We start from the raw sequence: 14,673 nt of genomic DNA on the forward strand, positions 1-14,673 counted from the left end.
GCCGAGTTGCGGAGGTAGAATTGGGGAAACTTGATTAAAACCGCTAGTTGATCAGATTTTGTAGCAGTAGACACAGTAATGGTACAAAAAAAAGACAGAAACACGTTAACATGATGCCACTTAACACAATAGACGTCAAATTCTGTTCGTAAATTGAATATAATCACTTATTAGAGACGAATACGCGGGAGTTAAGTAAAAACTTTAGAGATTTAACTCACAGGAGAAAATTAAGAGCAAGAAAAGTTGTACATCTGACTAAATAAATCAAATAGCAGACATAAGCCTGACCATAAGCACTTATATTGCTGTATTATTATGGCTTTTATCATTTTTTTAATTTCTTATTTCTACATTTGCAAAGAAATCATTTTTTGACAAGTTCAGTTTAGTTTCTAAATAAAATAAAGAACAAAATATACGTACAAAAGAAGATATTTGGGAACGTACAGTATATTACAGTATATAAATATTATATTGTGCTCTATACAACTACAAAAGACAAAAGAAGGAACTGAGTTTTTCATATATAATTTCTTAAAAATATTTAAAATATTTTATGCCTCCACTAATTAGTCAATTCATATATTTTTTCTTATTTAATATTGTGCTAATCAGTGTAAAATGTGTAAATAAGGCTTGTTTCTATTAAAAGAAAGACACAGGAGGTAATTATATCAATAAATAATCTAACTGGAAACTGATTTCACGTTGCGTTTCAATCAAATCCGTGATTATTTGTGATTTTCTAGTTTCTTTTCTGTGAATATTCTGTGAAAATCAGAATCAGAGTTGTGCAGGAATCCAGGTGTTTTTAGTTAGATACAGGTCAGACGCTGTCGGCACGTCTTCCTTTTGTTTGTGTTAGTCATAATAACACCTGAACACGAAGGAGGGTCCCACACAAACTCACCTTGTCGAGAGATGAGGAATGTGGTGAATGTGGTGGGACGATAGGAGGATGAAAGAGGAGATTAATGTGGGAGGAAGAGGCCTCCTCTCTCTGTCTCTCTCTCTATCTCTCTCTCTCTCTCTCTCTCTCTCTCTCTCTCTCGTTTAACTTGTGTATGTGTTTTGTAAATGTGTCACCACACTGAGAATCACACACAGTGATTAGTGGGGTGGATTCTCAGCCACTTAAAGGTTTTGATTGCTCTCCCCCCGAGGCAGGAGCTGAGGGAGACTTCAAGGAAAGGTGCCAATAAAGAATTTAACAGTGTGTAATTACAGACCGGGTGTCACAGACTCCCAACGATGTGGCTTCATATAATCATCCGTCTGTCTCCTCCTGTCTCTGATCTGGTGTTAAATGTTTTATTTATGTTTTTTTTTTTTTTTCTTTGCAGCACTTCTCCGAGCTCCTGGACGACCTCTCCCAGGATGCTCTGCTGGGCCAGCTGCTCAGCGACCCCTTCCTGTCCGGAGGCAGAGGCGGAGTGGAAGCCATGGAGGGGGAGGACGGCAGCGACCTTTCCCCGTCCTCACCTCTGCCGCCGCACATCACCGCCGAGCACAGCTACTCTCTGTGCGGTGACAGCCGACCCCAGTCGCCCCTGTCGCACCTGACCGGGGAGCAGGGCAGCGAAGCAGGTGAGAGACGAACGGGCTCGTTGGATAGAAGATAAAAGCACAGAACTGTTGTTACAAATAATAAAAATGTGACTTAATATTATGTGTTTTCAAAGAATAGTAAGATGCAGACAAAATTTGACATCAGTGCACCACAGTTAGTTAAAGAAATAGACAAAATCACATATTATAAGTCTAGGTACGGAAGTCCAACAATGACAAAACTACAGAAGATTTAAAATTTAACACAGAAAGAGTTTTAAGTGCAAGTAAACAGAAATAGACTCAGTTATTTCCAAAAAAAAGTAAAAGACACTCTTGGGAAACTTGAATAAAACCACAGACTGATCAAAATTTGACAGCAACAGACACAGACATGGTACAAAATAAGACAGAACCATGTTAATATGATACAGCCTGCCTGTATTTTGTTAGTTATTTTAAATTCCATGTCAAAAATTCATTAATTACCTTCTAAAATAGTTTATTGTATAATATATGGAGGTCCATTAATGACAACTCCTTAAGATTTAAGATTTCACTGCAGGTGGCAGGAAAAACTCTCCTAAACATCAATCAACTCTTATATTTCACTCGGGAAACTTGAATAAAAACAATGATAGATAAAATTTTACGGCAATAGACTCAAAAAAGAGACAAAAAAATATGTTTACACGATGCAACTTGTACTTTTGACATGGGAATTAAGACAATATTTGACAAAAATCACAAATTAGAGGCCTATATACGGAGGATAAATAATGACAAAAGTTTAAGAGGTAGAAATATTGTATGTCTGTATTAAATAAATCATAAAGTAGATAAATCTTCAGGTGGGGAAACAGAAAGAGAGAAACATACACATTTTGTGATCATAAAATCACAGACTTCTTGTTTCATATACAAAATTGGAATCATTTATTAGTAGATTACAACATGTAAATTATTCCATTTTCTTAAATGAATTGTGGAAACACTAACCAGCTTAAAATGTGGAGGTTAAATGATGACAGAAACAAAGCATATTAGAGATTTAACGCTGGTATACATGGGATACGTTCAGTGGCGGCTGGTGAATTTTGTATTAGGGGGGGCACAAAGTTTGTAAATCAAACCCCTGTAGGGGGCTCTGGGGGCATCCTCCCCCAGTAGATTTTTGTGATTTTCACGTACAAACTAAGCATTCTGGTGCATTCTGACAAAATAATAAAGACAAAATAGAACATCTCCTTACAAAGACAAATGGGGCCATGGAACTAAGTTTTAACTTAATTTATTTACCTTGTAAAATCCAGCAAGTTTAAAAGTGCTAATACATCAAACATTTTAATCGCATATAAATATTTGACCTGAGAACAGTGAGAAGTTATTTTTTCATATGGATTTTTAGTATACCATTGAATAATGACTGAAATTTCCCAGCCAAGGGGCCAACCAAAGCGGTTTCATCAGCTTCTTCGTTCATGTTCACTGTGGTTTGTAGTCTGAAGTAATGAACGCTAGTTGGTGCTCCAGTATAATCGGTCCGCCGAACTCATCCAGTGAGAAACGTTCCGCGGTGCAAAAATAAGTGTGATTAAAATGCGTAAAAAATGATTAACCCGTTATTTTTGTGTAATTAATCTTAATTAACAAGTTAAAGTCCCGGCCCTAGTTTTAAGTCCTTCATCCCCGTTGTAGTCCATAACATCTCTGTCCCGGGACTTTGAAACAGCACGCAGGGGAAACAAAAAAAGCTGTTTAGCATACACGTTTGAGGTGAAGCACCTTGTGTATGTCCTCCCACAATCAGTAGGCTAGCCTGCTGCGAAATGTTTAAGTCCGGACAGTCGGGTCCCAACTCCTTCACCCTTTTCTTCTCCACATAGATATATATATATATACCAGAGCCCGTCCACCATATTATTATATTATATTCGTCTACCATATTAGACGTTCTCTCAATGCAGCCGACCGACGAAAATTGCGCGAATGCTTCCTGATGGACGTGATTGATTGATGAATTGTCCAATCAAGCAGCTATCTCTTTGCTCAGTTACGTATGACGCAAGCGCGTTAGGGCGAGCCCCAAATCCTCATTGAAAATGCATTGAAGGCTCATTTTCCGAAAAAAAAACTTTTAACATGAGAGTCAATGGGAGAAGCTGGGGCGATTTTCCACGTTGATGAATTCGCCCAGAGAGGCGGGACCATTTGAAACGCGACTTGAACCTGACGATTCTGATTGGACAATGACAGATAATATGTCTAGAACACTGAAAACTACTTTTGCTGTGATAGAATTTGTAAAAAAAAAAAAATCCTCTTTCTCCCAGCTGGTAGGGCGTCGCCCAAATCGCCCCTATACACCATCCGCCCCTGGATACGTTTAAGAACCAGCATTAGCTCATGGTGGCTAATGTTAGCAACAGATATTAAGACTCTACTCTAGTTGTGTCACAATATTTTAGCTCGTAAGCATTTAGGACACTTTTGGGACGCCGTTTAGTAACGTTACACAGACTCACTATTTATATAACATGCAGCTACTGATACTTTATGAATTATTAATAAGCGCAGCCTCCAAGTTTCCAGAAAGTCCCTGCACGCCTCCACCAGAACTCAAACGTGCTGTCGCCTCTTTTCCTGCAGAGTCCGATGGAGACTCAGCCGAGTGGCCGATGGAGCAGGATGAAGCCATAGAAGGCCTCCTGTGTGCGACTCGCTCTCTCCTCCCGACTCTCTCCCTCTCTCTGGCCTCCGGTGACGGGCCTCAAGCGACCGAGGGCCCCAAAGTGACCTCTGCCGCCGCCGCCGCCGCCGCCCCGACTCAGACCACAGTCGGCAGCAGCAGCCAGGTCAAAGGCATCAAGGTGAAGAGATCAATAAAATGTGATATTTGTGGTCATTTTTTTTGGACTCTGTCTCTTATCACATCTCACGTTCTTCTGGTGGCAGATGAAGGAGGAGAACATCATTCCTCAGATTAAACTGGAGCCTCATGAAGTCGACCAGTTCCTCAATATTTCACCCAAAGGTCAGATATCACACTTTCCCTATGTTTGACTTGTTGTTATCTTGTGCTGCGAGGACCCCTGCTGGTTATATTTGATGCCTTGTTGCTGCTGTTACCCGGTGGCTAAGCTAACCCGCTAACCGTCGTGTTTTGCAGGTCTGGAGCCTCTGCAGATGCCTCCCACTCCTCCCAGTTCCCACGGCAGCGACTCGGAGGGCAGCCAGAGCCCCGTCCACGTCCCGCCCGGCCTTTCCTGCCCCACGTCCCCCACCAGCCCCTCTCCATCCCAGGCTAGCCTGAAGGTGTCTCCTCGTGCTGCCTCCTCCCTGTCCAACTCCCCTCTGCTCACCGCTCCTCATGTAAGCGCTGATTAGATCATGTTTTACCATCTGTTTGTAATAAAAGTCACATTTTACAAGGACTTGTTGGAACAAATTTGGAACTTTTTCTTGATATCAGTGCACCAGTGCCTCTAAATTAATATTTTTTTTTTTGCATTTAGACTTTTAAGGGAATATAAGAACTGTATATTATGTATTATTTCTATATATTAAACACTACATGTGCAGATTATGTCAGTAGAAGGTTTTTTCCAAACAAAACTGGAAGAATGATGCCTTGACTGAATAAATATGGACATTTTAATGCATATTATATTTGTATATATATATATTTAAAGATGTCTGCCCTTTTTTTCCTCACAAATTAATGTTTCTCTTTTTTTAATGCAGAAACTTCAGGGCTCAGGGCCGCTGATGCTGACGGAGGAGGAGCGTCGGACGCTGGTGGCCGAGGGTTACCCAGTCCCCACCAAGCTGCCGCTCACCAAAGCCGAGGAGAAGGCGCTGAAGAAGATCCGCAGGAAGATCAAGAACAAGGTGCAAACCAAGGGCGAGACTGACGCATGAACCCAACATATCATGACATCTACAAGTACTGGAATCAGATCTACAAAAAGCTGATGCAGTCAATTCTGCATAAATTTCACCTATTTATCATAGATTCTGACGATCTGAGCAAGTAGCTGTTAATAGAATATGTGCATGAGGTTTATTTAACCTCATTAAACTCAAATTATTGCAGAAAATGTCACTAGTTTACCTCTTTAGGCCAAATTCTTATCATTATTTCTTTTTTTCTTATCTGGTTTCTTTCTACATTTTTTTTAGATTTCAGCTCAGGAGAGTCGCAGGAAGAAGAAGGAATACATGGACACTCTGGAGAAGAAGTAAGTCCCTTCGTTCTGATTGAATATGAGTGAAAAAGTTCGAGTATTGCTCTTGCACGTGTCCGCTTTCGGCAAATTAAATTTAACTTAACCAATTTAAATGTTTTAAACGTTATTCAGCTGAATGCAGTGAGGCTGAATCTTAGCATTGTCAGCGTGTGCAGAAGAAAAGGCAGCAGATTATAAAGTGACGATGAAACAAAAACGTATTCGTTGCACAATAAACAATGAGTGATGCGTAAATTAAAAATTGCACTGCAGCATTTTGGTGAAAACGTTTAGAAATATGTGCAGAATGATTAGGAGAACACGGGGAGGGAGTGTGATAGATTTATAACGGCCATGTCCAATCACTGACCCTGCAGTTCCTCTGTCTGACCACAGGGTGGAGACGTGCTCCAATGAAAACAACGAGCTTCGCCGGAAAGTGGAGACTCTGGAGTGTACCAACAAGTAAGACCCTCATATTCCCAGACTCCAAATGTGACTTTGATTTAATATTTTTAATATTCAGATGTTGTAAAGATGTATTTTAGACCCTTGAATACTCCTGAGTGTTTCTCTTGGGGTTTTTTTGTGGCTCAAACAACAAATCTTGACTAGAAGCTTTAATTTTCAGTTAGACAGTTAATTAGACTTGCTGACAGGTGACAAATGAATCTGGGAAGCACTTTTTAATAGATTCAAACTCTTACTTGTGTCATTCGCGACACAAATGAGTGAGCCTCTGCCACGTTGACAGGTTTGACTCCTGTCAGTCACAAACACTCACGGATGGTGACAGTCAAAAACACCAGGAGATTCTTGGCAGGGGGTTCAGACCTAAAAATGTCCCTCCACGCATGGATGGCCTGGTTTTGACACATCCTGCAGGATTTCACTCTCAGCTCCCTGCAAAAACCTTTAAAGACATTTGTATTTCTTGTTTTTTTACAAGGAGCTGAGAAAAACAGCAGGCATGATGAGTTGGGAAACACTGACTCAGTTTTATTATTTGCAAATAAAGCCGAATAAAAAAGCTCCCCCTGGATGTGTCCAGCTGCAGTTTTGCATCCATGCATAATCATGAGGCTATTTTAATGTGAAAAGCTCGGGCTGCATCAGACACACTGTGCTGTTTGCTTTGGTCATGCGTGGATAAACCGTGTGTTTGTTAAGTACAGCTGACTGGAACGCAGCTGTTTTGGGTCGTGTTGTGCACCCAGTGGTTTAAGTGAGATTCACTGTCAGCGTCAAGGAGTTAAATGAACCAGTTGCATGTATGTTTTTTTTTTGTTTCTTTGTTTGTTTTAGTTTGGCCAACCCGAACAATGTGCTGGAAAGGTTTTGCTGCACACGATGAAATTAAATCTCAATTCAATATGTGACTGATGCCAAATAAGAGACATTAACAGTAAACAAACAGCAAGAAATACACAGCGTTTAATTACATATTAATTGCAGTCGAAAAGAAAAGTGGTGAATCGTGATGAAGAATGGCCTCTAATTATTTATTCTGATAAATTAGCATTAAAAAAAACCCAACAGTATGGGGGTGGCTTCTAAATTTGCATCTTCACACTTTAAATTAAAAGTTTTTATATGATATATCTTGCACTATATGTCAACTATACAACAGTATCTGGCTTAGCGTTGCTAAAAACAAAACCTTTAAAATGTCTATGACTCATCCTGCACTGAGGGGTGTGTCCTATTTTTGTGTCCAATCAAACGCTTCCTCACAGTTTCATGACCCTCCCTCAACCGGCGTCTCTTCTTCACCAGTAGTCTCAAACATGTATGGGCGGAGCCTGAGTGTAGCTGACCAATCAGAGCGGACGGGGCTTCCTGTTTCCTGTTTTTACAGGAAACACAGAAATATCTGGGAAAACACAGCTAGCCGTTTTACGCGGACTTTAACCCTTAACGCTTTGCAAATACTTGTTAAACTTAAATGATTTGTCATAAATAATAATATTTATAAGTGCTACTTTTAAAAGCAATATGGATATGATAAGAAATATGTTAAGAAACCACTAAAAAACTAGATATAATAATCAAGTTTAAAGCCAGTTTGCTGTGTTGGATGTTTTCTGTTCTGTTGTTTGCTTCTGCGCACAAATCCTTGCATATACATATAGTTTTTTTTTTTTTTATAGAGTAAAACTAGACACCAACCTTAGTGTCTTGGGCTCTAAATTCTATTTCCAGTGCTTTGATTTAACAATAAATGCGTACATGCAAACATCAGCTGATTATCTGAAGCTGGAAAACTAGTAGTAGCGTGTGCAGAGTCAAAACTATAGTGAAAACGTTGATAATACGTGTTGGTCTGTGTCTAACCTGTGTGTTAGTTTTTTGTGTGTTTAACCAGTGTGTGTGTGTGTGTGTGCTCCTCCCCAGGTCTCTGCTGCAGCAGCTGCAGTCTCTGCAGGCGGTGGTGGCAGGAAAAGTCCCCAAGTCCTGCAGGGTGGCTGGCACCCAGACATCATCATGCTTAATGGTACTAATGTGTGTGTGTGTGTGTGTGTGTGTGTGTGTGTGTGTGGTGTGTGTGTGTGCGTGCATGCTAACAGGAGATTGTGGTGATGAAACATTGATGAAAATATTGAATTGGAAACATCTGCTTCCATCATTCATTAGCAGCTTAGCATTTTGTGTGATTCATAATTTATTTAACTCTCCCTCTCTCTCTCTCTCTCTCTCCCTCTCCGTCTGTTTCCACTCTTCTTCTTCTTCTTATTCTCTCTTTGTCTTTCTTTCCGTCGCTCCGCAGGTGGTCGTGTTGTGTTTTGCTCTGTTTTTGGGGAGTTTTTGCCCCAGCGGTCTGACTCCGTGTTCCTCCATCACTGAAACAGGCCTCGCTTCCAAAGAGTCCGTCAAAGAGTCCTACACAACCACAGGTAATCACATGAACTAAACCACATAATGCATGCATGTATATACTGTATGTACTAGTTCTGTTAGCAGAAGTAAATGCATGCAAAACAGTTTATTTTTGGTCGTGCAAAATGTCTTAACGGGTTACATTTGTCCATTTGACAGTAAATTTGAAGCTATGTGCCTAGCTTAAAGATAGCATAGCATCTCTAAAGCTCATTATTTAATAAATTATCTGAACTGTAAGCTTTAAAGGTGCTGATTCTGATCGTATCGTAGCTGAGCGTAAAGATAAGGAGGAAACAGCTTGCATGTTTCTGTCCAAACAGCGTCTATAAAATCTCGTAACACACGATATTCTCAAGTTTCTCACATTTAAAGGGGTCGTTATTCTGTCATTTATAGACGGAACATAGGCCTACGTACGTAGCCTACGCCGGTGCAAGCAATTTATACTTGTCAGTCTGTGTCGCTCTGTAAAAACTCCACTTAAACACTAGTCGGCGCTGTAATTTTTTGCCGGTCAGGTTCAACAATGGTGACTGAAACTTTGCAGAATTTTCACCAAAGACAACACATGTTTGCATCTCCGAACCTCCTCAGTTAACCTTTCCTCGATGTGCTCCATATTTATTCATCCAAAACAATAGATTTGAAAATTGCGGAGATGGAGATGCAGCCGGAAATACTAAAGTGGAAACACGCTACTACCAAGTGGACCAATCACAGATCTTGCATGCGGCGTTAGGGCCTGGGCTGTCACTGTAGCTACGGCATCAATTTGACGCAGAAGCCTAAACCGCCTTTAAAGTGGTGCCGGTGGAGACCAAAACGGAGCTAAAAGACGAGCGAATATTAGAGTTAAACGGACAGACTAAATAATTCTGGACGTGTAAACTCTCACTAAGTTAAGTTTTTATGCTGCCTGCATTATATTTTGAATTATTTGAATCCGTGTTCCAGAAATGAGCCACTAAGGCGCCGTGCATCGTTGAAAGTAGACAACTTTTATAAAGTCTTAACGTGCATGCCCTGCCGTCCTCCCGCTGTTATGAATCATCATCATCGGTTTCCAGCTCCAAAACTGTGGATCTCCGTTGTAGCAGGGCCACTAATCAGATTCCACCTACAGCCGTGCAGTAGCAGCTACAGAGACTGATTAGAAGAGTTGACCTTTCACTGCATCCTCTGTGTTACCTCCCCCACACATACACAGGCTTACTATTGTAATAGAGAACAGATATAATTTTCTTAACAATCAAACTGAGTTTCCTCTCCCCTCCTGCCCACACGCACACAAACACACAAACAGACGGCCTGTTTATTTATTTATTTTTTTGTTTTTTTGTTTTTCAGACAATAACATGTGGCGCTAAAGAGTTATTAAGTGTGCAGGGGCTTGTGTGTGTACTTTAAAAACTTTTAAAATGACACTATATTCATATTAATTTTCTTCTTTCTTCCAGTTAAATCCAGAAGTCTGTTATCAACGTTCGAAGACGAGCAGCCGCACCTGCTCGGCCTCGGCGGCGAATACCCCGACCAATGGGAGGACGCGCCGGCCGTCGTCATGGCGGCGTGGCGGCGCTCGGAGCAGCAGAAACTCGTGGTGGAGCCCGGCCAGGTGGAAACGCACCCGCCGTTCAGGAATAAAAGCAACGAGACGCAGACAAAAAACCTGCTTCTGCACAGGTAAACGCACGCACACGATTAATAAACAGACGAATAAAGAGAGAGGAGAACGCGGCCGTGACCGTCTCTGCGTTTATTTCTCAGATCTCTGGAGCAGAGGATCAATGAGAGCAGTAGTAAAGTGATAGAGCTGGAGCGAACGGTCAACGAGACCTCCTGAGATTGACCCCTGAATATCCCCCTTCACGGCCCTTTACCCTCACCCCCCCACCTCTGGAGCATGGTTCAGTGTCCTGGAGCAAACCTCATACAGTAGCACCCAACCCCCCCCACGCTGCTGTTTATTTAAGGTCATTATTTTTATGCCATTTCTGTTTAATCAGATACACTGAATTAATAATAATAATAGTAATAATAATAATAAAAAAAGGGGCACTGGTTGCCTTAATTTCTGAAGTAAAGTTGCACTGAATAGTTTTATCATGAGTCAACTTAACGAGTTGTAATTTTTTGACCCGACTCAAGACTCGAGTGTTGAAAAGTCACATTGGGATCATTTCAAACGGATCTAGTGAATAATGTAGCGTGGCATTATATTAAAATATGACATGTTGAGGCTTTTTACAGGACACTGATGAGGACCTCTGTATTTATAGAAAGCTTTTGTTGTTGTTGTTGTTGTCGTTTTTATTTTTATTGCTCTTTTTAGTCATTAAATGTTTTTTTATGTCATTCCAGTAACGCATACATCCCATTTTTGATACTTGTTCGTGTTATTTTATTGTATTCTTTTATATATATTGTTCTTGTTTTCTGAAGTCTCCTGCATTGAGGGGTTAGCTTGGGGTTCCTGTGCTCCTTTGGAATAAAGCGGATATTTTTAGATGCTAAAACATTACTGCAAAAAAAAAAGATAAATGTTAAGGGCTGACGGTAATAATGCAGGGTAACTTTCATTTCACAACACATCTATAGGCATCACGTTTGTGATGTTTATATGCTGGTTGACCAATCTGCAGCCGCGTTAGCCTCAAATCTCCCTGTTTTCCATGCTAATGCTAAATTCTGAGTGAAAGATGTGCATTTGTTCGTACTTGACAGGGCAAAACTTTTATATTTTTGCTTGTTTAAAGTGTCTTAATGGGTTAAATTTGACCATTTGACACTAAATATGAAGCTATGTTAGCTTAGCCTAGCTTAAAGATAGTTCTGTCCAAAGCTAAAAACAATTTAAACCTTCGCTAAAACTCGCTAATTAACAAATTATCTAAACTTTTAATGGATTACATTAAATACAAAGCTGTGCTAGCTTAGCCTAGAGGGATACAGCTAGCTTGTTTCTGTCCAAAGCTGCAAAATACCCGACAGCATCTCTAAAACTCACAAATTAATAAATCATGTACACAATAAAATAATAATTCGGAAGCTTTAGAGGCATGGATGATCAGATGCTGTCATCTTTATGCTAAGGTGTACTAACTTTTGGATATTTTAGCGTCGTTAGCAGTGCTAGCCTGGGCTAGCATCAGAGTGTAATTGAAACACCTAGCATGTTTTTGTCCAAAGCTATTAAAAACAACCTACAACGTCTCTAAAACTCCCCAGTTAACAAATTGTCTGTAATATAATGTAATAATTTGTACATTTTAGAGATGCAGCTGATCAGATTTTATTTCTATGCTAAGCTACGCTAACTGCTTCATAATAGTGTACACACAGGTTTCAGTCTTCTCCTTGTACTTTGAGTATGAAAGCCTGAAACTGTTCCTTTACAAAAAGAAAAAAGAAAAGTAAAGAAGAAGCACCTGAATGGAAATTTTAAATTTATGATGGAACCACAGAACTCGCTCTCTGCACTAACTTCCTGCGATGCCTTTGCCTTGCACACTTTAGCCGTCGGCAGTCTTTATCTGCAACTTCTCAGCATTTGCCAAAAAGTTCGCTTCCCAGAAGAAAAAAAAATAAAATTAAAAAATAAAGTATATTTTTGTAAATATGTGTTGTTAATAAAAAATCTAAATGTGTCTGGGATCTGTAGTTTATGAACCAATCCATAATTCATTCTCACTCTATTTTGGATTCTGTCCTGGTGATGAATTATGAACGTACAAAGCCTTAGCTGCAGGGCTCGTCCTGACTTTCTGTTAGTGCTCAGTCTCAAATGTAATACACATGTTTTTTTGTATCTCAGCTTTAATGAAACGTGTTCTACCGTGTGTTAAATACAGAAAAAAAATAAATGTTTAAATGAAAACACTGAAAGTTTAAGGGCACGTTTACAGACTTACATTTCGTTCTAAACGATTGCAGATCAGTAGATATATTATCAAAGATTTGTTTTCAAGTCAACATGTTGATAAGATGTATTGTCTTTTACGTTGTGTGCATTCCTCACTGCCAAGTCTGTAAATGTTCTGTTGGAAAGAGATCGTAAGAAACAAAAGACATCAAGTGGAAAGCATTTGTGCAAATCAGATTTCATTTTCTTGTAGCTTATGTGTAAAACTGGGCTTTCTGTCTCCTTGCTTTCAAATTAATAAAGTATTTTCCTTAGTAAAAGCATAATATTTGTGATTGTGTGTGTGTGCTTTTTATCCGTGGTAAATTGGCGTATGGTTATTTGTTTTTGTTATCTAAAGTAATCATCTTCAACGGTTGGTTACGTGCAAACACGACAAATGTCTCTCAGCTGTTTCCTCCTACAGTAGCCGTATTTGCTGCAAGCTTCAGAGCATTAAACTTTAAATTAAGTTAGGGCCAAACTCTATTAGGCCACAGAGAGTTCTCATGGTTAACACGCTGGCCGACAGACGAGCTTCTACCTCCACTTCTCTTCCATCATGACGAGGATCCTAAAATAAATCAGCAGCAGCAGGGCTTCACGGCCGAGTGCTGCAAATTACTCTTGACAGTGCAAAGACGATACACAGTCTCACGGCCTCATAACAATCCCGTCTCGTTTTCTGCAACAGTGAATTCCTCGATCGCTCCCGTGATGCTGCACCGAGTTGTCGTAAAATCAATACAAACAACAAGACGGACTTTCAAAAAATGTCTGACGAAACGCAGATAACGGGGAGGCAGTGGAGACATCGAGGAGCCGCCGTCTGATTTCACACTTTCATTCAAGATTGCAAAACTTTTGGAGCACTCGGGTTGTTAATTATAGATGAAGAGGCCTTTCATCGGCGCTTACGCAGAAAGTTACAGCATTGTTTTTTGTTTTGTTTTGGGCTGTGCGTCCTGACGTGAGCTGGGCTTCATTAAATTTAAAAGAGGCTTTTTTAAAGTCTTAAAAAAAAAAAGAATAACACAGCAGTTTAGGTTGTCAGATGTCAGGAATGTGTGGCATCTATCTATCTTTCTATCTTGTTATCAATGTTATATAGCTCTTGTTATTTTTTATTCTGCATTTTCTGTAAGCTGTTGTAAACTGCAATTGCCCCATTGCGGGACTAACAAAGGTTTTTCTTATCTTATTTTATCTTATCTGTCTGTTAGCTGCATCTTTATGCGCTGGCTTTCATGTAGGGAAATGATCAGCGGTTGGAGGTCAAATCAATAATTTTAACTTGTTTGTGCAATTTGAGGCGCTGTAGCACAAACGAGGCAACAGTTTATCAATCAGAGGTCCAGAGAATGTGGCAAAAACTTTATTTAAATCAACGCAAAATAGTTATTAATGGTACAATCGCCTAAAATATGGATAGATTGATTATGTGCATTTCACAGATAGGGGGATCACAAGTCAATGAACAGGTAAAGCCATAAAGTAAAGGTAGACATGTATAAAAGGGATATATGTATGTATAAAACATACAATTATGTATATTTACTATATGTAACAATACATTGACCAGAACACTGCTACGGTAGAAGTGTGTGTAAGCATATTTCTGCCTGCAAAAGTAAACAGAGCAGAGTTACACGATAAGGAATGCATCAAATATGACGTCAAAGTGTTCATTTATAATATTAGGACATATTAAGTCAAAATGAGTCAAAAAGATGATGATTTAATTCTGTATTTTGGCAAAAAAACAGACACTAAGTTATTCAAAATCTTAACATAAATCAATGGATACTGAGTAAAAGCTCAAAATTATAAAATATTAAGTCAAAATATTCACTAATAGAGTTAAAGTTGTCAAATACTAACTCAGAATAGTCAGAATTATTCACTTATTCGCATTTATGTCAATTGTTAGCTTACAAAAGTCAGAAATAATGTGATTTTACATCAGAATCTTCCATTATTAAGTCAAAGTTATCACATAATAACTGAGATTTTTGAACTATTACGTCAAAATATTGGCTTATTAAGTCAAATGCTTGGTTACTGAGTCAGAGTTATGTGATATCATGTCAAAATGTTCCTTTATTGAGTGAA

General features: G+C 39.5%; 1 protein-coding gene across 1 annotated transcript in view; it reads left to right on the top strand.

The window, feature by feature from the left end:
- creb3l2 (cAMP responsive element binding protein 3-like 2) overlaps positions 1 to 12,842 on the top strand; it is a 30,064-nt gene extending 17,222 nt beyond the window's left edge. Inside the window, exons 2-12 of the mRNA XM_084573822.1 lie at positions 1,347 to 1,590; positions 4,201 to 4,421; positions 4,507 to 4,585; positions 4,721 to 4,923; positions 5,296 to 5,442; positions 5,734 to 5,792; positions 6,177 to 6,245; positions 8,175 to 8,274; positions 8,548 to 8,674; positions 10,118 to 10,343; positions 10,428 to 12,842. Of these exons, the coding sequence (XP_084429948.1) occupies positions 1,347 to 1,590; positions 4,201 to 4,421; positions 4,507 to 4,585; positions 4,721 to 4,923; positions 5,296 to 5,442; positions 5,734 to 5,792; positions 6,177 to 6,245; positions 8,175 to 8,274; positions 8,548 to 8,674; positions 10,118 to 10,343; positions 10,428 to 10,503 (1,551 nt within the window). The 3' untranslated portion in view covers positions 10,504 to 12,842. The remainder of the gene's footprint in view (positions 1 to 1,346; positions 1,591 to 4,200; positions 4,422 to 4,506; positions 4,586 to 4,720; positions 4,924 to 5,295; positions 5,443 to 5,733; positions 5,793 to 6,176; positions 6,246 to 8,174; positions 8,275 to 8,547; positions 8,675 to 10,117; positions 10,344 to 10,427) is intronic.
- Positions 12,843 to 14,673: the final 1,831 nt, after the last annotated feature.

The sequence above is a fragment of the Chelon labrosus genome (genome assembly GCF_963514085.1).
Source record: "Chelon labrosus genome assembly, chromosome: 23".
NCBI lineage: Eukaryota > Metazoa > Chordata > Actinopteri > Mugiliformes > Mugilidae > Chelon > Chelon labrosus.